The 24335-nt window shown below is 37.5% G+C and overlaps 1 protein-coding gene across 2 annotated transcripts in view; it reads right to left on the bottom strand.

Moving 5' to 3' along the window:
- Positions 1-2: 2 nt before the first annotated feature.
- Positions 3-24335, bottom strand: part of LOC141939719 (phosphatidylinositol-3,5-bisphosphate 3-phosphatase MTMR6) — a 35041-nt gene continuing 10708 nt past the window's right edge. For both annotated transcript variants that reach the window (XM_074860013.1, XM_074860014.1), the window contains 8 exons: positions 16854-16986; positions 12070-12179; positions 10881-11006; positions 9583-9632; positions 8594-8794; positions 7781-7915; positions 7578-7704; positions 3-5781 (listed from right to left, as the gene is read on the bottom strand). In XM_074860013.1, coding sequence (XP_074716114.1) covers positions 5521-5781; positions 7578-7704; positions 7781-7915; positions 8594-8794; positions 9583-9632; positions 10881-11006; positions 12070-12179; positions 16854-16986 — 1143 coding nt within the window. In that variant the 3' untranslated portion in view covers positions 3-5520. The remainder of the gene's footprint in view (positions 5782-7577; positions 7705-7780; positions 7916-8593; positions 8795-9582; positions 9633-10880; positions 11007-12069; positions 12180-16853; positions 16987-24335) is intronic.

The raw sequence follows: 24335 nt of genomic DNA, 5'->3' as shown, positions 1-24335 counted from the left end.
AGTTGGATTGGCAATATTATGATAATTTTATTTTAAGCTTTATGGATTTTCAAAACACATACAAATAAAATACTGATCACAAAATTCCATTTGCTAAAGTTTCTTCAGGAATATACATCAAGCATGATCCCAGCACACAAATAAATGACTTTTACAGAGAATGTTACAGAGTAATAAATGCTAGTGAAACAGCCAGTCTTTCCAGATACGTGACAATGAAAACAGTTTTCTTTCCGTTTGCCACATCCAACATTTGAATAATTTTTTGTTTTGGTTTGGTTTTTTTAAATAGCCAGGTCTGAAGTTAAAATGTGTGAGTAAACTGACTGTGGAAGTCATCAGGCACTCAGAAGCCCTGAAAGGGAGAATAAGGAGTATTTTTGAAGTTCCCTAGTTCAGGGGTAAAAGTCCCTGAGACACAGAAAAACAAACCCGTTTTCTTTGATGGAAAGATGTTTGTCAAGGGACATTGCCAACAGAGAGCCATAAAGATAAACTTTAAGATTGAAGAGCAACAGTAAGACAGAGCAAGGAAACCAATCTGTAATGCTAGCTAATGAGGAATGCCTCTGTGGGGCAGCATGGGACTTCACCAAGACTGCCTACTTGCAAGAAAAGCATTCATCAGAAATATATGCAGAGATACAAAGCACAAGATATGCACATGCTAACCTTGCCATTAAGACAGGAAAGACTTTAACAGTATGTGGCAAAACCTATAAATCCACTTAATTATAAACAGTATACAACTGACCTCGAGTTAAACGATAAACAAGAACAAACAAAATACTGCACCCCAAATTCAAAGTCACCACCAGGACATTTATTACTTGAAGTTAGTAGATTAAGAGACACAAATGCATATATATTTTCTATTGCTTGATGCCAGTGCAGAATTGCTCAGCTAGTCCAGGTCATTTAAGTCCCTGGGACCTGGAAACTGATCTCAGAAGCAGCATGCCTCTGACCTTCCACCTCAAGTCCCTGAGCTGCTGCTGGACATTAAAACAGCTCTACTGCTTCTACTTTTTATGAGTCATACCCCAGCAGGGTCCTGTTCCTTGCTACATGCTGTGACAAGGATCTTGACTACATCCTCTTCCTTAAGCCTACTGTGCATACGGAAGTTGAATTATGATGTCGTGCTGATTTTCAATGCTATTTAACATGTAGGCAGGTCATAAACTCACCCATACTGTTCACTAGTCTGAGCCTTCAGAATAGTGGAAGAAAATTGCAGTACTTCTAGGTTTTTGAAACATCCACAGCAGTAAGAAGCCTGTTATATCAGAAGGACATCAAGCATGCCAATAAGTAACACTTGGAGAAAAGCACAGCATAAGTGGTGAAAGCAAGTCAAAGCAGATTTCAGTCTAATCTAAAGATCTAATCCTAAAGGTTAATACAGGTTTCATGACCAGTATACTTAAGTCTATGATCAGGTATAGGTTTAGAACTATTAGCAACTAAAAAAGGGTTTGAAGAGCAACCTTTAGGTTCTGACCTAAAGATCTGTAAGTTACCACTGTGGAGGCATGATCTAGTTTGAAATCAGATGATCTTTGAACTAACTAGAAAGCAATCATCATGCTTACACAAGACCTTCATGCTAGCCACACTTGCTCAAGAGCACAGCAGGACTCTAAAGAACAGATATTGATAGCATGTGCCCTGTGCTGTTTTAACACTGAATTTCTTTATATTATTTATGTCACTTCCTTAAGCGGATAGTAGTTAAGCCAGTCTACCCCAGCCCTACTTCAGTCCAACTGTGCATCCAGTTATGTGCTTACTTTACCAGAACAGGAGTAGCAAGTTTTCAGAGATGTGCTGATGTGTTTCTTTATCAAAAGGCCTTATGAAAACAACAGCTACAGAGGAAGAACACATCACCTTTCCCAGCAAGGCATTCTCCAGTGTGCTTATCCCGAGGAAGACACACATTAAACTGTCACAGCTTGATTTGTGATGGCTTTCCCTCTAAAAGAACATTAGGGCATTTGTTCCACATAGGGATGGGCGGTTTTATGGAAGGACTGCTGTTCCAATTCTCTAAATGGACTCTCCAGACTTCAGGCTTTTGCCCTATATTTAGGTCACTAGTAATTGGACATGTGTTGAAAACACACAGGCTCAGTTCAGCATTGCTTAATTAATTTCTTAGCCTGTTAATTTGGCAGTCATCCTACAAAACAGAACAGTTGGATATTTAAACTTGTATTAAAGAATACATTATAACAACATCAAGTCTCCCAAAAATAAGTCCAACTCTTTTGGTATTAGTGAAATAAATACTTTAAATTGCCTGGAGTACAAAGTGAAATCAGTTTTAGTTGCTCAGGTGAGATCTATCAGCTTGGTTAATTAACAGGAATTATTTCTCTTCAATAACATTTAGACTCCAAAAAAGATCAAACACAGCACAAAATGTAGAAACCCACAGACTTGACTGAGACTTTCTCAAGATGAAGCAAAGAACTGACAGATGCTAAAGTCTTGCAACCAATGGAGCAGGATCAGCTGTAACAGCTTTCTACCTGGGACATTATACTCCCAAGCAACTGGTGAGTGCACCAACTACACGTTAATGTTTCAGCTTGAAAGTGTCCTGCGTATTAGTTTGAGCTGTACGGGGCACCTTTTAGTATTGTTACTGCTCTTGAAGCAGCACGTTCTTGTTGAAGAAAAGCTCATCCACTGAAATAAGAATTCCTTCTGCTCCCAGAAAGCTTCTGCCACAATTTTTTTAGTCAACTTGCTTCATGTTTTTTAAACCCTTCTTGAAGGACACAGAACAGCCCCACTGTGCTGAGTCCTGGCCATGCTGCCAAGCTTTCTGTTGGAGTTCACTTCGCTACCATCTATTTACTTCACCACAGGTCCCATGTGCTTTAGGTAGTTTTGGCTTAAGCCTAAACAGCAAATGAGAAGAGACAGCTGCCTCTCTGCAGGAACTTTTCTCACTGGTGACCCTAGGGGCTGAGTTGGCAGAGTCATCTGGACTTTACAAGAAGGCTGCTCTACTAAACAGCCTTGTAAAACTCTATTCATATACTAATGGGAGTAAAATATTTACTTCAAATCAGGAAGTATTGTATTTTTTGATGAAGAAACAGGTTCTGTGCTTGAGCAGATAGTTTTATGGCATTTTAAAGCTGACCTAACATGCCTACCTTGATTTAAAATAAAAAGGCATCCCGATTCCTTCTGCTATGAGGTGAACTCTGCCAATAAAAATGGCCTGAAGAGCGAAATAGACTCACTTTAACAGTACTGAAAGGAAACTGATCTTCTCTTTAAAAGCCTTGTATACAGGGGTACTCAGACGGTTGTTAAAGTAAAAATAACATACAACAATATTTGCAAAAAAGCTTAATATAATCTTTTGAGTCTCTAAACTCTAAATAATAAATATGAAAAGTGTACATGGCACACCAGAGCAGCTAAATATTAAAACAAACACAAATTGACATCACTTACCTACATTGTCAGTGATAAATTTGTCACTACTGTGATAAAACACAAGCTTAACATACAGAACGTTTTTCCAAAGGAAAACCACGGAACCAAGTTGATACAAAGATGAGGGACAAGGGGAGACAATAAATAACAAGGCACAAAAACCTCTCTTGTTGCCACCCTGTAAGGCACCACTGTGCAACTGTGAAACTATCATGACTTGTAGTGGAGAAATTCTAAACATGTTTAAGTGACTGGGTAATGTATTTTAAATATGACACTATGCTCATGTCTTTGGGAATAAAAAAAATACTTATGAATCTTTATTTACACTTACAGACTTTTAAAAAACAAATCAGTGAAACAGGTGAATTAATACTCAAATATGGGAGTCACAGTTAATTTTTCCCAGACAGCTTCACAAGTGCAACTTGATCATGACCTATACTGGCCTTGTTAATAGAGTTCTGGATCCAATATGGTGCAGAGGGAAATGCTGCCAATAATGACAAATTGTGTGTGGCACACCAGTACTTTTAACAAAACAGACTTCAGGGATTAGGATGAGAATAAACTCATTTTCACTTGTAACCAAAAATTATTTAAATCCAGAGATAAAATGTGTCAGTAACGTTAATCTAACATCATACCTACAGATCTTAATAGCCAAAGTTATAATTTATACCTTTAAAAAACAGGGCACCAGCACTTTTCTTACCTATTCTGTTATCTGCTCAAAAAATCCATCAGGGAACAAACTTCAGCAAAAACCTTTTCCCTTACTTGACGGTTACAGATATATAATTAAGCTTACAAACTGTAAGTTTCCTCCTTTTTTCTTACGTCCCATGATCTCTACTGCATCCTGCTAGAAATAGTATTTGTCACCTCTCCAATAACACAGAAATCTCCAGACTATTGAAATTACTTAAAATATGCACAAGTTGGACAAGTTTTTACAAGATGAAAAGGGGCTTTCACTGAAAATGAAAATTTCCTTCTAATGAAAGATTTAGAAGGCACTCGGTTTCTCATGAGCTTCAGACACACGAACGACTTTTTTTGTCCTTGGAAACAACGTCAGTAGATTATGCTTCCAAAACTTCTGCTTCCATTCTTGCAACTTGACCAACTGCACAGCCCATAGTAAACAATCTGAATGAACTTGACGATTCAGTTATTGGCTAAGTTCCATTGTCTTACATGACACATTTTACTCTTTACAATTAAATATTGTGGTTTATGGCACTATATTTAAGGTCAGACACAACCTGTAGCTTCAGTGATGCTCAATCTACTGAGCTGCCAGAGAAGAAAGTCAGGCCAGTCTATCAGATTTTAAACAATAGAGAAACTGGAATAAAGAACAGTCTTCAGCGAGAAGTTAACATTCATAGAGCTATTTGCTGAAAAGCTGTGCCAGCTTAGGCATGCTTCATTCCTTATACTCAGTCCTGTTTTAAGGAAATAACATTTTGAGCAAATACAATGTAAACAGAGCCAGGTAGACTGCAATAGTAAAGGACAATGATATAATTGATCTGACAGGTTTAAGGCCAACTATTTATGATTTGAAATATATCATACTTTTCCATGGCACTTAATACACTGAAAGTTAGTACTGGGTGACATTAAACAAGGGTATACATATTCATATCATAAGCAATATATACATGTAGCTTCAGTTCCTAAAATAGAAAGTTCAAGTTTTCTTGCCCAAATAAAATCAATTCGTGAAAGACCACCTGTGTTCTCCTATACTGAATAAAGTAATATTACTATTTTAATCAATTTAGTGCAAACTGACTTAAGTCCAAAGACATACCATCCCTTGATTTTTAGTCACCACTTACCAAATGCTCCTACCTCTTAAAAGAGAACTACACTTTTTTCTGTAAAAGAACAGCAAACACTTGACAACTAGCATGCTGTTCTAGTCTATGTTAACAAAACTTGCTGATATACAAATCATGTTTTGGTCATGCAGCACAGACCCATCATCAAAATAATCCATCTCTTAATTCAGTCAGTCTAGAAGAGGAGCACAGCGCTGGATTTTAATTAGCAGGTCATCCTGGCCACTCCATACTCTAAGCTGACAACAGCAGGCTCAGCTTTCGAGAACTCTGTAACAAATTCACTGTAGCGGTTGTCTGCTGCGTTGCTGCCCTCTATAGTTCTTACAGCATCGTTCACAGGGATCAGTGGCTGCTCCTTCTTGAAGCATGGAGGGGTCTTCAGTGCCAAGGGTGCAGGATGAGCAGGCTGCTGATGTTCCTTCACAGGGAAGGCATCTGACTGCCCATTTCTCTGCTTTATTTTCTGAAATACAGAGAATAGTTACTAACAGTAAGCATGACTTCTTTACTGATGATGATCTGCTTTGAAGGGAAGTGAATCCACTTTTGCTGGCCAACTCAGCATCTACCAAACCCTTTATTACATAGCCTAGGTTAGATATGTAACAGTATTATTAAATGTTAGGCCATTGAATAAGTTTTTCCCCACAGTTTACAGCACATGCTACAAGCACTGTATGCTTAAAATTTGAAGCTGAGCAGAAGGTAGAAAGGCTGCTTGTCAGTGTCCATAGAAGAGAGGTTCTTCAGGCTTGCCCCTTGTTTGTTTGCTATCAAGATGGCAATACTTTCTGGAGTACAGGCAGAGGAAGACAGGCCTCGGTACTATTAGCAAGCAGTGAGCTTACAGCAGACCACAAGTCTCAAAGACAAAGAGCAGTTTCACACCTAAGCCCTTATGTCCTTTCTAAGACTTTTCCTTTAGATCTGAAAAACACCAATACAGTTTGTTCAAATGCAGGAATACACTAAAAGGTGTCAACTAGAAAGCAGGACTGGAGGAAAGGACCTATCCTGCAAGCACTGAGCAAGAGAAGAGGGAAGATCTGGACTAAGGGTTGGGTTTGTTTGTTTTAATTTAAACAATATCACCCAGTAACTGGAAGCTTGAACTAATCAACTGAACTAATTTTTTTGTTGATGTATTTATGCTCTATTAGAACTGAGACTGAACCCAGAAGACTTTGGTGTCTCTTGACATCAACTTTTTCAAGACAACAGAAACAGTAGGAAAGTCTACATCAAGATTTCAAATAACTACATCTTGTCATCACTCGAGTGAGAAATGTGGGCTCAGGTGAACTTAACACCTTGGAACAAGGTTCTAGAATATTCAAAACCAAGACTTCACTTTATGTCTTGCTTATTCTTCAGCTTGCTTCATCATCCTGGGTTCTCATCTTGCTGTTTCAGTTATACAAAATTATGATTTGAAACATTTTAAGATTAAACAGTGGGATCAGTTTAGTAAAGTCTTTCCTCCTAGAAAAGCTGTTCTTCCCCCCCAACATAACACACAGTTGTATTACCATTTCTAGCCACACAAAGAAGTAAAACTGGTAATTAGAAAACTTTTGTGTTTCTTAGAAAGTATTATTCTGAAGTTTCAGCATCTTAACTGACTATAATGAAGTACCAATTAAAAGCCACTGATTAAGTCATACTAGAATAAAATGAGATACACTGTTCAGTCTTTCCTGGCTGTTTACTGTAGCTCTTAGAAGTAATTTATAGAAATCTGATCTCTGTATTTAGCCCTGTCTTCACATATGCATTACAGTGTACATGCCCCATAATTATGGTGACTTACAACAGCATGCACCTGCATATGAAGTTAAAAAAAGGACAATACTTACTGCCTCCATTTTAGTAGCTATAATGGAAATAAAACATTTTCAGTCTCCTTAGTTTAGCAACACAGCTGTAGCTATGATGGGTACCTTGTTATCCAAGATAAGTTTCACAAAAATTTAACCTACATTAAGCCATCATCAGTAATGCTTTGATAGTAGGAGCACTTTTACATAATACAGTTCATCAGTAAAGCAAAATAAGTTGTGCCTAAGAGCAAAACATTGACTGCATAGTCTGGCATTCAGCATAGAAGCATACAGTGAAAGTGAAAGTCAACATTACACAGAATAAGTGCTAGGCCATACAGTAGTGACATTCGTGTGAAAGCTAGCAGCATTATTACAGACTATAAATGTGAATTCGAAGAAAAGTCACAAGTACATACACTTATTTTGTAATACTTACAGCTTCCAGTTCTTTAATGTCTTGCTCCAGTTGTTTATTTTGTTCACTCATGTTCATTATAAGATTGAACACAGATTGCCTGGGATGCATACTTCGATCAAACTGATGGTACATATTTCTCCAAAACCTGCACGAAGCAGACAGTTTTAACTACACAGAATAAATACAAAATTGAAGAGATACTGTATATAATTTAAACTTACTTAAAATTGAATGATACTGTATTAGGCTCCAAAAGAGTTAGTTCTGGAGAAAAGTCTGGATTATACAAAGGATTCTGATATCTCTTTTGTTCATCCAGAAGGAATGGCCACAAGGAATATGTCTTCTCTTTTAATCTTAAAGCAAGAAGAGATCAAGGTCAGGACACTGACTGCAAGCAAAAAACAGAGCTGTTCAACTCCTAGTAAATCGATCCTAACTTTTTAAAAAAGTTACCAGAAATACTTATAAATTTTGAATTAAAAGCTTTTAGTAAAATCAACTTCTTCCTGATATATGCTAATGTTGGATAAAATTTGTCAGTTTTAGAAGTACTACTACTTATGCTGTGCAAGTTTTGCCTAGTTGCAATAAATGCTTTTAAAATACAGTTTGAGACAAAGATGAACTGACAAAAACTTTACAGCAGTTTTCCAACTGAAAACATTGGCAGACATCCTATTAATACTTCTAACTGACAGTAATGAGCAAGAATTTTAAGGTTACCTAAAAATAGGTTGGGGAAGAGAATGAAGTGATACTTCCAAACTTAAGCTTACCTAGTTTGGGTGGGGAGAAGAGGGAGAAAGAAACCTTAACCTTCTCTGTGAAGAATGAGCATTTCTCCCAGAATTAGAAAGACTATCTTCAAGCGCGCAAAAGCACAACAAGCACTACTTTCCCTGATGCAATTCAACATCAATTTCAGTACTACCAATCGTGTCTCTACTTTTATTCAGAGCCTAAAATGAAGAAGATTCACAGGAGTTCTTATTCTGCCAGAATAAACAAGACATATTACAGCGCCTGCTTACTTTAGTTCTTCTCGCTCTTTTTGGCAGTTTCCAAGGAAGTTACCAAACTGGCATGAATGGACGTGTTCATGGATCTGGAGGAGGAAAGCTTCATTGTACTCAAAGGCTTGTGGAAACTGCTCAGTCAGATTCCACACACTTTCTAAAAACTGGGTGAACACTGGTGAGATCTCTTTTGGATCACCATCCAACTGGCAACACCTGAAAAAGATTCCATGAACAGACTGAAACCAGTTTAAGTTAGAAATCAAAAAAGTCTTAGTTGCACTTGTTTTAAATGACAGCACATTAATTTGACTCTAGCTTTGGTTTGGAGATTAAGCACCTGAGAACTGGGGCATTTTCTGAATAGAAATAAGTCTATATTTAACCTATTTTTCTGACTTTAAGTTATCACACATCTACATTCAGTACATAAGAGCAACATAAGAGAGTTAAGTTCCTTTGTGTCTATTACTTCCATAGTCAACATTTGGTGTATACCAGCTAAAAGCAAATTAATAAGCAGTAAATAGCAGCAAGGCTATTGCCATAACTGATGATAGGCAGACCAAGGGAAAAAAACAGAACTCTTAACATACAGGATTTCTAAAGGTAGGTGTGACTTCATCAGTAGAAGTAAACATAAATGTAAACTAATTTTTAAAGATATCAAAATTAAGTGTTTTATATTGCCTAAATAGCTGGGACATAGCTTTAGATCGGTTTTGCACTGTCTATGCTTATGTGCAGACCTAGCTGCAGTTATCAGCATCTGAGTGAGGCACCAGTAGCACTAGAAATTTACGTCTATACTATAAATCAATTATACAATAGGTATTTAAGTAAATAGCTATTTTCAGTAGACAACGCACTTTGTGCATTGCTTACTCATTGCAAAATTTCTAGCAACACTGCAGTAGTTTAATATCCACAAGTTGTCTTTTGTTTTTAAGAATACTTAGTTCAGTTCACTATATACATTTTACTGTATTGGAAGAGCGAACTACCTGTCAGAGAACTTGTGCCCAAAAGAGATCCAGTCTTTCTCTATCAAGACCTAGAAGGTAAAAAAAAAGTCTCACGTAAAAGCGTTACTCAATCTTACATCTATAGCATTAACCCCACATGTTATCGATATATTGTATTTTAAATAGGAGTCAGTGAAACTATAGTAGGAGAAACTATTTGTCACTGTAGTTCCTTTATTTTCTTGGAAGTCTTTCACAAGAGACTCTCAAAGCACATTTCTAAAACTAGTAAAGTTTAGCAAGTTGACAATCAGGTAACTGTTGTTAAGGCAGGCTCACTTTAAGTGTACTAATGTTGTATGACTTGACAAGTAGTTTATCAACCAACTTGCAAAAAATTGCAAAGTATAGGAAAAATTTCAGTATTGCATTCCTGCTATCATAGTTTACATAAAACCACACAATATAATCTTTGTAACATTTTATAACAATAAGTCTGTTAATATCAACACGTGCTTGTTTTATCACTTCCGTCATAGTATCAAGCACCAGAAGGAACAAAGGACGGCCTGCTCATTACAGAAGCTTCCCATAAAGTCAATTGACAGTGAGGACTAAAGCCACCAGTAAGATTAAATTACTTCCCTGAAGATTACAACATTCTCCCTATTCATAAGAAATGAATCCTCTTGAAATTCCTCCTCAATTTCACTTTTGTTGCTTGTAAGATTTGTGGCAGTTAGTTCTAAGCAATACATGGAACCAGTTTTACATACTACCTTTCAGGAGTTCCATAGCACCTTGTATTGCCACTGCAGAACACTGTTGATTTTCCTACTCTAAAGTTTGAAATAATCATACTGAAATTCTTCTTCCTCTCTATAGAAAGATGAAGATATTTAGATTGCTTAAATATCTTCAGGTCTCTGTCACTGGGGGAGTTGCCATTTTTAGATTTTAATAATGTTGATTTTGGGGCAAGTGATAAAAGCACAGAGCTGCTATAATTTTGTACATTTATCTCACATAAGCACGTTGGAATCCTTATATTTCCTAGGTAAGGAACTTTTTTGCATGCAAAAGGCAATCATTGCAACATTTCTGCAGGGTACCTAAAACCATCTGCTATATGCATTTCAGTTGTTTAGATTTTTAAATAAATAGTTATTCTCAGTAGCAAAGTATTTCTAATAGAAAGACATGTCAGTATACTGCAAATCTTGTATTTGTAACTGCAAAAAGCAAGTATCAGTATGTCTACACTGGTCACTCACACTCAAACATTTTATATCCTTTGTTTACCAAGGAACCACTCAAGGATGCCACAGCTTGCTTACCATGAATCCTCTGATTGTTCTGTAATAGGAATCTAGTAAGAGAGCTCCAAGAGAACAGACTTGGGAAGTCCTATCCCAGCCATCTGAGCAGTGCACTAACACACTTGCACTCTCCACCGCTATTGCCTGCAAAACACAGTTGTTTCAGTGAATGTTCTGTTCCAGACAGAAGTCAAAATTTAATAAATACAAAATCTGCATTTATCCCAAACTCAAAGCACAGACCATTTAATTTTAACAAAGCCAGAAAAGTGTTTGTTGTGATGAAAGGATTTGATACTATCAGAAAGCTAGGAATTTCTCTCCATGGAAGTACAGAAAATTCCTTACAAAGAGAAAGTTTCACTTACCTATGCACAAGGTAATAAAAACACCTACAGCAGTTCCCAGTTCTCTTTCTATCCCTTATAAAACTAAACTTATAAAAACCTCTTGCAATGTATACTAAGAAAGTATTAGACTACACATTACAGACCAAACAGGTTAAAAAAAAATAAACCAACACAAATGCACCATTAAAGATACCCACTTGTTCATCATTATACTACACAAAAGTTAAGGACTAGGAAATGTTTAACAACTTCAGCGAGTCCAAATATTTGAGGGTCATCTTCAGGAGAATCATCCACTTTTAACTGAAATTAACTTCTTGTTATTTCACCTAACAAAAACAAAGATCCAGTTTTTTTTCTTCACCCAGCCCCATTCAGGTCAAGGCCTTGGTTTCATAGATGCCTGGCAAAGGCAACTGTTCCTCTGAATTCTTCAGAGTCCCATTTCCTTGCCAGTGAAGTCAGCATAGCCAGTTTGGCTTCTCTGCAATTAGTGCCCCAGTAGTTCTGTTCTTCAGGGTACAGTAAATAGTTTGCTCCATCTACCTCCAAACTGGTTACACCTTTCATAAATACCTAAAAGAACCAGGGAGCATAAGAGACCCTTCATCTCCCAGTAAGGTGACCAAACAGCATTTTAAAAAAAAAAAATCCCCAAACATTAGCTGGCACATTTAACATGCCTAGTCATAAATAAACATGTAATACTTAAACGAGCATATCAGATGTATCTGTATACACTAAGCATCTACCTCCAAAAAGGTCAGTTGCAGAATTTTACACATGATGTAATATTAAGTATCATTTTGCCTGGTAGCAAGTCAACTTCCCAAATAAAGAAGCAGCATGCAAGTTACCTTGACTAAGAAGACAGCAGCATCCAACACAGCTTTGATGTGACGCAGCCATCCAGAATTCTCCAAACCAGACAAGAAGTCATTGACAGACAAACCCTTTGTGCCACTGACTGAAAGAAACCAAAAGTGAAAAAGTCTTAAACAGCTGCAGCTACCTATACCCTGCAATGGAGTAAGGAGAATAACGGTATATTATTTCTAATGCCCTATGTTGTAAGTTGATTAGAAATCTTTCAGGAAACCACTACTCAAATGGTTAAGAAAGGGGTACTACAAAGTGTTCTCCATCCAAAATTGAACTCTCTAGAACTACGGTAATCATAAGTGACAAGAGGGAGATCTTTGTGTCGTTGACAAAATAACGTTCAGAGTAAATATGCTGGCTGTTATCCCCAATAGGGAGCCTTTCCAAGGACAGCAACGCAAATGCTAAAAGCTTATCAGAAATACTTAAAAATTACAACTACTAGTAGGAAGTAGCTGCATCCAGAGACAACATACACAGTTCAGAGTAGTCAGACTGCCAAGAGTTTCATCACCTTCTCCACTTCACTTAAGAGAATAAAGTGAGTGCAGTACAAGGACATGGTGATGAACTGAAAGCCATCAAAACTGTCTACCTCCAGACTTGACATACTACAATTCTGACTGATCTCTACTATTCTTCCCTAGTATACTTTGATCCTGGAACAATGCCAACTAAGAGGGCAGGGAAGAACTCAAGTTAAAGGAAAGATTCCTTGCAGTGTAGGAGCAAGGGGTGTAGAGGTAGACTGAAAGTTTCTCACACAGACACCTACCAACTCACAAATGAGACAGATAACCTGGTTCTTGTATGATTTTGAGTAGCAACTCAGCTACATTATTGTCCACACATGACAAGCTTCTGGCAATAGGAAAATAAATATTTGCTGGCTAATATAGTTTCAGCTATGTGTGATTCTAAGAGAAGATACCTGAAGTTGGGATCTACAAAAATTACATGTCCCTGCCACAGCAGAAGCCTACTTTTCTACCAAGCTTAATGGGTGGACTTGATGATCTTAAAGGTCTTTTCTGAACTAAATGATTCCACGATTCTAAACTAGTGGGCACCAAATGAAAACATTGTAGCCATGTAACCAAAAGCTATAAGTGGGGATATTCATACAGCAGCTGGAAAATAATCTTTATTTCTGACTATGGGAGGAAGTGAGTCAGTAGGGAAGTGGAGAACAAAATTCGCTAAGTCATTCTGTGACACAGTTTCATGTTCAGCCATGCCCTCTGATGTAACAAAGGCTATAAACTCAAACTACTGCCTCGCAGACCTTTCCTGTATCTGCACTACATGTTTCTCAGCTTTCAGCCATAGAAGTTTTAGTATACTCCCCACTGCTCAGGAAGAGTCATGCCAGTTGCTGCTGAATGCTTTAACAAAGACAGGCTTCCAAATAACTTTCACAGCACCTTTTCTAAAGCCTATAGATCTTCGTCATATAGAAAAAGATCCAGCAAACTGTAGCACAATGAGGTAACAACACAAGAAGAAACTCCTGGAAACAACACCTAGTTTTAAAGGTTAGTCTGTAAATATCAGTAGAAGAAGCAAAAACTGTGCTAGTTTTCTCTGGTCTTTGAGAGAGATAGCATTGTTAGGCAAGAGTTCTGCTTCAGAAAGGTCTAGCACATGGAAGAAATCAGCTGAGAACAACTGGATACTTTCAGCTAGCTCACACTCTCTCTACACCAGTGGTTCCATACACCTGTTCAACCACAACAGCACATGAACAGGTCTGCCACTCTATGGTAAAGAAAAGAAACTAAAAATATTTACAGATATCTAGAAATTCAAACATCTGCAGGGAAGGGATTGGACGGACAAGGCAATGTCTAGAGGCACTATTCATGGCTGCTTACCCCTACATTCTGTAGCTTATGGTTTAAAGCACAAGCTTTCAGCTAGAAAATGAACAGGCTTCCAGCCCTCGGTTTGTTTTCACCCAGATACCGCTGTCAAAATCTGCTTTTGATCAGAATTTTCAGCTTGGTAGAAATATTTCATCACTAGTATTTCTCCCTTCTAGCTAGATTTCTGTATTTTTATAAACCAAGGCAGAGACAAGAACACATATGTTAAGCCCAAAGAATTACTTTCCATTTCTGTGAATCAACACAGACATTTTTACACTACTTAGTGACGAAATAAAGAAATTGCATTGACACTGTTTTGACACTTATATGCCAGAAAAACCCCACTATTTTGAGTCCCTTATGGTCCCTAAAAGGGTCAAAGATGATTTATGGTACCACTAAAATGTTTAGCTACTTCACAGTAACTACCATTCAGTATAATTTTGACTACATGGATCCCACCATAGAAATGCATGCCTTGCATGCATATGAGCCCCAAAATCTCAATGTTCTATTGCTTGATTATCCTTATACACACTACTACCAATGCCTCCAGCAGCAGTCTAAGAGGTGACTAGAATCTCTTGACTAGAGGTGACTGAAGAACAGTAGGTTGGGGGCAGAGGCTGTTTTTAATAAATGAAACCAAAACAACCCCATCCCCCATATAGACACTCCACGTAAACTACAAAAACCACCTTAGTTAACACACTTCCATCATCAAAATACAGGCAGCAGACCACAGCAGCTATTATTGAGCCTCTTCTCAAATATTTCCTGCAGAAATGCTGTTTCTTGACACACGCAAAACCTTTCTGCTTAGAGTTCAATCTTTTCTGACATGTAATAGCATATTTTTGAATAGGTAAGAACAGGACTTTAATACCACAGCCACAGATTTAGCCTATGTGAAGAGTCCTCCATTAGTATTGTACAGATATGCAGTCTGCCCATCAGGGGAGCAGTCATGTCCACACTGGAGAAAACTATTCTAGAAAGTCTTGTTTCACTGCATGCAAGGTATTTAAAAAGCAACTAAAGCCAAGATGAAGAATAGACTGTAAATGCCCCTAGGATGCTCCATGGTGTAGTCCCATTAAAAAAGGGTATTAGGCAGGATTATGTCTTACATTCTGCTTGCAAATGGAATCGTTAGACTGAAGGAAAATCAGGAAGATAAACCAAGAGCCTAGGAGCAGAACACATGCTGAAGAATGAATCACAGTTGTTTGCTATAAATAAAACTGAGGACAGTCGGTTACAATGGCTCTTGAAAGAATAGGGTCATTGGTATCACAGTCCTGATTTGAGAACATTCAGTTCAGCATGTCTAGGGGAAGCTGGTAGACAGAAGTTCAATGGCATTTTCCTCATTTTAAGCTATGAGCCATTTTCATAGTGTTTTGTTCCTGATCACCCCACTGATGGTACATTTTTACAGGGGTCTGAAAAGTAAGTTATTGCATACCTCCCTAAATTTTAAGGGTTCTTCCTACTCCTAAAGATGCTTCTACTTCTAGACTGACATTCAGCAAAACACTAGTGAATTACAGAGACTAAACAGAGGTAGAGCAACTATGTTCATTTACCCCAAAACCTAATCTGGAGAACAGCTATAGACATTACTCATGATTTTGTTTAAATCAACTTCAAATAAACCAATCCTACATACAAGGAAAAACCTAAAACATATTCCATCCTTAATGAAAGCTATAGAAAGATTTTTTTTTGAGTACTGTTGGTAGGATGTTAAGTCAATTGGAAGGAATATGAAGTCTGTGAAGTTTAACTGTGTGATGCTCACACTTCTGCATCAGACATTATTACACAGGAGCAGGCCTCAAAAAAAAAAGTCAAGATTTATTAGCTAGTTTTCTGGAACTGAAGAAGATATTAGCAAATGAGAGAGGGATTATCCCAAACTTAAAAACTGAAGTTCAGGCTCACGCTGCTCATCTTTCAACTCAATAAAGTATGTGCAGGAAAAACCACAAAAATATGTATTATCAAAACTCAGTAGTATTCCATACAGAGTGCCTGAAGTAAGACTACATCACTAGTCTGTAAGATTTCTTGACCAATGTAGCCAGAATATCTTCATCAAAATAGGCTTCCATACAAGTGTAAGCCTTCTCCATGACTGGAAATATTTGCATAATTCTACCAGGCAAGCACTTACATACATATGTATTGTTTGTCAGGTGTGAAAGCCTGACTTCTGGCACTGTACTCTAATCTCAGTATTAATACTCCACAAAGTGTCTTAAATTTGTTTTCAGTTGTTTACCTGAACAAACTATTAACATAATTGTTTAACAGACATCTGCCTCTCCCATTTTCACCACCATGTAGCAGGCAGTGGTATGGTGAAGTGATTCATTTTTCCCCCTGCCCCACCCTCTACAAACACTTTAAGATGTACCTACAAGCACAGAAGTGGCTTGCCAGACCAAAGAGCTCAAGTTTTGCACAGACCATATGCTAACTGTGAACTCTGTGAAACTAAATGCTCCTTGAAGAATCAGTATTCTATATATGAAAATGTATGTACAGACACACACTGTTTTGTGCATTTGTTACACATGTGTGTATATATGCATGTATACTTGGAAAACACAAGAGTCTTTCCCACAAGCCACTGACATACTAATCGAGTTCACTCAAGACATACATGCCACTCAGTTAATTTTCTTCAAAACAACTCCATTCATTGGGTTTTCAGTTTAAAGGTAAAAGTTTAAAGTAACTCATTACCACAGAGCTCAGAAAGCTAATACTAAATGTAGAGCTGGAATATAGAAATACCAATACAGTTTGTGTAAGCTATTATTAAATACTTCAGAAAAATATCCTATTTTCACATACAGTATTATAGTACAGATAGAACATACCTTCCAGAAGTTTTTGTAAGCTGGATCTCATTACATGAATATTTTCAATGCCAACAAATTGGAACCTAATGTTAGAGTAGTTGTCTTCATTCTCATAGCCCTTCCCAGCAGCTCTGTTTGCCATTGCATTAAGCTTAAAAAAGCAAAATAAGAATACTGAAAAATGAGTACTTGAAATAAAAATCTCAAACTGAGAAATAAGTCATGCAATTTCAATGGAATACACTGGGAAAAACCACAGAAGAGTACATACTATAAACAGATCTTAACAAGTTAACAGCTTGTGGCAAACCAGCCTAAAAGCATTCAAGCATAAGAAAGGCATGGTACACAGAAGCAACTTATTTAGAGTTGACACATCCAAGTAATGCATTTACTAATTTAATAATTTCCTATTATCCTCCACATTCCCACCAACAAGGCTTTACTTATTTCCAAATATTTCTGAGCAAAGACACTACAAAGCCATTAAGCTAAAAAGGAAAGAGTAAGGCCCAGACTTAACCACACATGCACTTTCCAGGCATCCTAAAAATGTCAATTTTGGGGGTAAGCAGCTAATAAATTGTTGCAGCTACAAAAATTACAACTATAAAAACCCACAGTTGACTCAGTTCCAGTCTGTCAGACCAACCTACTGCTGAACCCTGCTGAAAATAAGTACAGATCCTGCAGTGTAAATTTTTCACTTTACATCCTTGTTTTCTGTAAAAGGAACAAGCTTTCAGAAGACTTATTAGGATATTGTATGTAAAAAATAATAGTAGGAACAATAAATAGATATTTTCTTATAAGTTTAATTAATAGGATACATGCGTTCAATGAACAATACTGACAGTCCAACGCCAATACTGCTCATTTATCGCCCATAGAGCCCTTACCATGGCTGGTTTAAAACCCAGTCAAGCTGAATTAACAAAAGTTAATCTTAGGTACTAAGTTTTCGACATAACAAAAGATAAGAAATAAGTGATTAACTTCGAGTAAGCAATTTAGAAAGGCTAGGCAACTAAGTGTTAGACACAGACTAAGTATATGTTAAATAGAACATTCTGAGTTTCTCAGAAGTCTAAAGGTGAATTATGATGGAGATTGTTTAAGAAGGTAAGTAACCATGATGACTGAAGACTGCACCAGTGAGCAGCGGCTTCAAAAGAAGAATCAGAACAGAACTATGAGAATCAGCTGAAGCTGTGGAATATAATGGACTTTTGAAATTGATGAAGAATTAAGAGCTGAGAGTTCGTGGGAAAACACCAAAGACTTTTGCATTACATAATGTTATGTAGAATCACATATATAGAAGGTGCTTTTTGTCAGCCACTGCAACTCACTTTGGTGATGGCCCAACTCGTGAGTTTTATTAATAAAGCAATCCTAGACACACCCACAGTCTGGCAAAATTCTTTAGCAGAAATTGGCAACCCAGATGGGACTCTAGGACACAAGAGAGGAAGAGCCAGGTATTTGTCTGGACAAACCCATTACCCACACTCGAATTGCTGGCAAAGAAATACCAGGTGAGTTCACCTAATAGACTTGGGCAGGGGTAATTCCAAGTAGAATTATACTGGGAAACTCTTGTGTTTAAATTTACAAAAAGAGATAGAGAAAAAAAAAAGTATAGAAGATGGGGACAGCACCAAGCTTTGAAAGGGGGATACCCCTTGCTGAGGTTTTAGAGAACTGGAAAAAAAATATACCTTTGGCACAATCATTACAGAAGAGAAAACTGATAATGTTGTGCCAAGAGGAATGGCCATTCCTGACAAGAAATAGAGTAGGAGGGCCAATGGATATATGGCCTCCAAAAGGAACATTTAAACTCCATAAGCAAAACTTTTTAAGAGTAATTTTGGAAGACTCTGGAAGTCAAGATATTGATTATTGGTATATCTGGTATAATTGGGCTCAACAAAGAAAGAAAACCTCTTTGATAAAAACTAAAGGGAGTTTACTTCCCTCAGCTCCTGAAGCTGAGGGAACTGAATTCCCTTCTAGGAGTGTTGGCATGTATCCAACGCGTTTGGATTACATCCCAAACCCTAGATGGGTCCTGGTGCACCCACTGAAGTCTCTCCAGTAACTGTAGTCATGAGACATGAACCTTGGAAGCAAGGTGATTTAGAAGCTTGGCAGGCAAAAATGCCCCGGTTACAAGATGATGCTGAAAAATGTGCTCAATTGTTATTGGGATTTGTCACTGATTACATCCCTAATTGGAATAATATGAGAACTTTGTTACAAGAACTATTTCAAGCAGAGGAAAGGGAAAAGATTTTTCAGAAAGAGATTGCTTAGGGAGGCCAAGGATTAAATCCCTGGCCTGAGCAAGATCCAGACTGGAATTTAACAACTACTGAAGGAACAAGAGCTTATCGGGCTGCTATCCAACAACTAATAGAAGCAGTCCAACAACCAGGTGAGAAAGTAACTAACTGGACAAAAGTTTTGGAATGTAGGCAAAGACCAGATGAGCACCCAAGCAGTTACTGGGGCTAACTGAAGGCTACTTTACTGAAGTATGGGGGTATGACCCGTGACAATTTCCAAGAGCCATTAGCTATTAGTGGTTTTGTAGATCAATCTGCTCTAGACATAAATATTTATAAGAAACACATGCTAGGCTGGCAAGGTAAAATATTAACTAAAATTTTAAGCATTGCTGCTTTTGTTTTTGACAAGAGAGATGAAGAAAAGCAAAAGCAGCAAGAAGAAAGGTTAAAACTTGAGAGAAAGTGAGAGCAAAAAGAGAAAGAGAGAGAAATCAGGTTGTTGGCTGCAGCAATGACCCAAACCTATAACCCGAGAGGAAGAGGTCAGGGATTTTCCCCGAGGCAGATTATGGGGAAAGAGGGGTGCAAGGCAGAGTTCCTCCTGTTTCTCAATATGCTAATTTTCTAGAGTGCTTCTCCTGTGGAAATTTGGTCCACATGCAGAGAGAGTGCCCACTGAGACCCATGTCTACACAAGGAGGATCTTCACCTGCCAGACCCCCTCAGCCTCATTCGCAGTAAAAAAAGATACTCATCTTCTCTAGGAACTAAAAGATAAATGGAGCCCATTGGAATCAAGGTAGATGAGCGCAGTCAGATTTCTGCAAAGGTAAACGGTATTTATATTAATTTTTTAGTAGATACAGGGGCAACTGTATCTTTATTGATTTTTGATATTCCCCAGATTTCAGATGAAACAATAATAATACAGGGAGTGGTAGGGGAAGAGATATAATACTTGTCTACCCCTTTACCTGTAATCTTAAATAAGAAATTAGTTTGGGGAAGATTTGTGATCTCTCCCAATTCCCCTGTTGGGACGAGACCTTTTTCAGGAATTTGGCTCCAACAGGCATCGACTTGATTGTAATGGGTTCTGAGATAATTCAACTCAGAGATCAAAAGACAAAATGCTTTAAATAATATACCACTTGAATTGGCTGCGATTCCCAGAGAACTTTGGAGTACATCAGGAGATGAAGTGGGATTGTTAAAATCACCTGAGCCAATTGTGATAAAAACAAAAGGAGGGACCCCTCCTTCAATTTGACAATATCCAACTATTAATGAGGCCATTCCCAGTACTGGAAAACAAATTGTGCTTTTTTTAGAAAAGCGAATTTTGAAGGAATATTGTAGTCCTTACAATACTCCGATCTTACCAGTTAGTAAACATACGACAGAGATCCCGAACATAGATTTGTCCAAGATTTACGAGCTCTGAATGAGCATGTGATTGCTCCACATCCTTTGGTACCGAATCCTAGCCTGATTTTAACACAGATTCCAGTTTGGGCACAGTATTTTACAGTGCTTGATCTCACAGGAGCTTTCTCTAGCATCCCGATTGCAGAAGAAAGCCAGTTAATCTTTACCTGGCAAGGAAAACAACCTGGGCTAGGTTTCCACAAGGATTCACTAGCTCCCCAACAATATTTTCTCAAATTTTGAAAAATGATTTACAAGATTTGGTTTTTCCAAGTAAATCTGTTTTGATACAATATGTTGATAATTTGTTACTGGCAAGTAAAACTAAGGATGATTGTGTGTTAGAGATACTGAATATTTATGCATCCGACTTGTTAAAGAAGGACACTGTGCATCTCTGTCCAAATTACAGTTTTGCAAACAGCAAGTAAAATATCTTGGATTTATATTAAAGCCAGGAAGATGAGAGGTGGATCCTGAAAGAATTAAGGCAATTCAGGAGATAACTATTTTTTAGTTATTGGTCTAGGTAAGATTTTTGGGACAAGTAGGGTTCTGTTGCGCTTGGATCCCATGGTTTAGTGAAATAGCCAGACCTTTGCATGAGGCCACCTGAAATGAGGAAGTAGAACCAATTACTTAAGAGTACTGAGAGAGAGAAAGCTTTTTAATACTCTAAAAGCAGCTCTTTTGTCTGCCCCTGCTTTGGGACTTCCTGATTACTCAAAACCTTTTAAAGTATATTGTGGTGAAAACAAAGGAACTACAAAAAGCGTGCTAGTACAAACTTTAGGACCACATGAAAGACCTATTGCCTATTTTTCTTCTACATTAGACCCAGTAACTAAAGGAACTCCTTTTTGCATTAGAGCAATAGCAGCAGAAGCTGGAATAGTAGAAAAAAAAAAAAAAAACAGGACAATTGTTCTAGGGCATCCACTATCTACGCACCCCATGAAGCAGAAATATTTGTTTTAACAATGTGCAGAGAAAGCTGTATCTCCTCAAAGGGCACATCGATACGAGATAATTCTGTTATTAGCTGATAATTTGAAGTTAGAAAGGTGCAACAGTTTGAACCCTATTACTTTATTGCCTTTACCCTCCAATGGAGAACAGGATAATCATAACTATACTCAACTATTAAGTGAAACCAGCAAACCACAAGATGATTTGCAAGATCAACCTTTAGATAACCCTGATTTGAACTTCCTCACAGACAGCTCCTCCTATTATGAAGAAGGTCAAAGATATACCAGTTTTGCAGTGACTACAGAAACACAGGTACTGTTGGTGGGACCTTTGCCTGCACCTTTAGGTGCACAGGGAGCGGAAATAATCACCCTTACAGAATCTGCAAAATATGCAACTGGAACAAGAGTTAACGTTTATATGGACTCTAAATAGGCTTTTAGTATCTGTCATAGAACCGGGCCTTTATGGAAAAAAGGGGTTTCTTAACATCAGCAGGGAAGACTATCGCTCATGGAAAGTGGATCAAAAAATTGTTAAGAGACAATACAACTACCCTCTGAAATTTCTGTCATCTATATAAAAGCACATACTCAGAGACAAGATACGATTTCGAAAGGAAATTCTTTAGCTGACCAAGCAGCTAGAGCCGCAGCACAACAGGCTGTGTCTATCATATCACTACCACAACATGAGGTGACATCCAAACTCCCAGATATAAGTTATATGAAGACCTCCCTGATGAAGAAAAAGAACAGTGGATCCGACTTGGAGCCCAACGACAAGGGGGACAATGGATGCTCAATAATAAACTTCTTCTTCCAAAAAGGTATTTATTACTGATTACGCGATGGCATCACGAAAAAACTCAAGGGGGGCCAGAGCGCTTAACGCTCCGGATTCAAAGACTCTGGGCTGCCCCAGGAATTTATGCAGCAGCCAAAAGAATCTGTGAAGGATGTAAACTTTGTAGACAATATACTTCTGTACGATATAAGGTTCCCAGCAGAAGACCACCTCCAGCCACCCTTCCTTTTCAAAAACTTCAAATTAATTATACTGAAATGCCAAAAACAGTGGGGTACTCTTACATGTTAGTGATAGCTGATCAGTTAACAGGATGGGTAGAAGCTTTTCCTACTAGGAAAAATTATTCAAAAGCAGTAGTAAAAATTCTACTGAAAGAAATAATTCTGAGATACTGAGTTCCTGAAGTTATTAATTCTGAGTAAACCATTCCACAGCTGCAATTTTAATTAAATTTATAATTCTTTAGGAATTTTTAGTCAATTTCATACTCCACATCACCCCAAATCATTTGGCCAAGTAGAACAAATGAACAGAAACTTAAAAGAAAAATTAATTAAGGTTTGTAAACACACTGGCCTAAAGTGGCCCGATGTTTTAAATTTAGTGTTATGGGATATAAGGAATACCCCAAGACAGCTGATCGGGATTTCCCCAGCTAAAATTTAATTTGGAAGAATACTTGCTGTGCCAGGTATGTATATGCCAGCAAAAACCCGTCTTTTGGATGGAGATAAACAGGTTACACGGTATCTTTTATATTGCAAAATTCTTTTTTTTTTTTTTTTTCAAATGTGCAATCACTCTTATTGGTATCAGGGAATTACCCCTGAGATTCAGGTTCATGACATCCAACCAGGAGACAAAGTTTACATTAAGAATTTTGAAAGGAAAGACAGATTTGAACCAAAATGGGAAGGGCCTTATACTGTTTTGCTAACATCTTTTTATATTATGAAGGTATCTTGAAAACAGACTTGGATCCATCATTCTCATGCCCGCAAAGAATCCGAAGCATAACGGACTGTTGTAAAGTATTAATTCATTTACTTCTTGTCTGTACTGATCTGTAATTTTTTCCTGGGGCGACACCTTGTGGACAAAGTTTATATTACAATATTAGGATGCCAGTACCAATAGAATTGTTACTCTTTTAACGATTATAATCATAAAGTCTGTGTGATTTTTTTATTTCAGTGTTGTATTGGTTGTTCTTTTTTAATACAGAAAATAGAAAGAGAAACATGGAATTATAAATAACAAAGATCACAAGAATACGATGAAGAAACAAAAGGAGGGAATTTGTAAAAGGAACAAGCTTTTAGAAGATTTTATTAGGATATTATTGTATGTAGAGAATAATAGCAGGAATAATTAATAAATAGATACTGTCTTATAAATTAATAGGATACATGCGTTCAATGAACAATACTGACAGTCCAACGCCAATACTGCTCATTTATCGCCCATAGAGCCCTTACCATGGCTGGTTTAAAACCCAGTCAAGCTGAATTAACAAAAGTTAATCTTAGGTACTAAGTTTTCGACATAACAAAAGATAAGAAATAAGTGATTAACTTCGAGTAAGCAATTTAGAAAGGCTAGGCAACTAAGTGTTAGACACAGACTAAGTATATGTTAAATAGAACATCCTGAGTTTCTCAGAAGTCTAAAGGTGAATTATGATGGAGATTGTTTAAGAAGGTAAGTAACCATGATGACTGAAGACTGCACCAGTGAGCAGCGGCTTCAAAAGAAGAATCAGAACAGAACTATGAGAATCAGCTGAAGCTGTGGAATATAATGGACTTTTGAAATTGATGAAGAATTAAGAGCTGAGAGTTCGTGGGAAAACACCAAAGACTTTTGCATTACATAATGTTATGTAGAATCACATATATAGAAGGTGCTTTTTGTCAGCCACTGCAACTCACTTTGGTGATGGCCCAACTCGTGAGTTTTATTAATAAAGCAATCCTAGACACACCCACAGTCTGGC

The sequence above is a fragment of the Strix uralensis genome, chromosome 2, assembly GCF_047716275.1.
Source record: "Strix uralensis isolate ZFMK-TIS-50842 chromosome 2, bStrUra1, whole genome shotgun sequence".
NCBI lineage: Eukaryota > Metazoa > Chordata > Aves > Strigiformes > Strigidae > Strix > Strix uralensis.
This window is presented reverse-complemented; position numbering and strand designations above follow the sequence as displayed.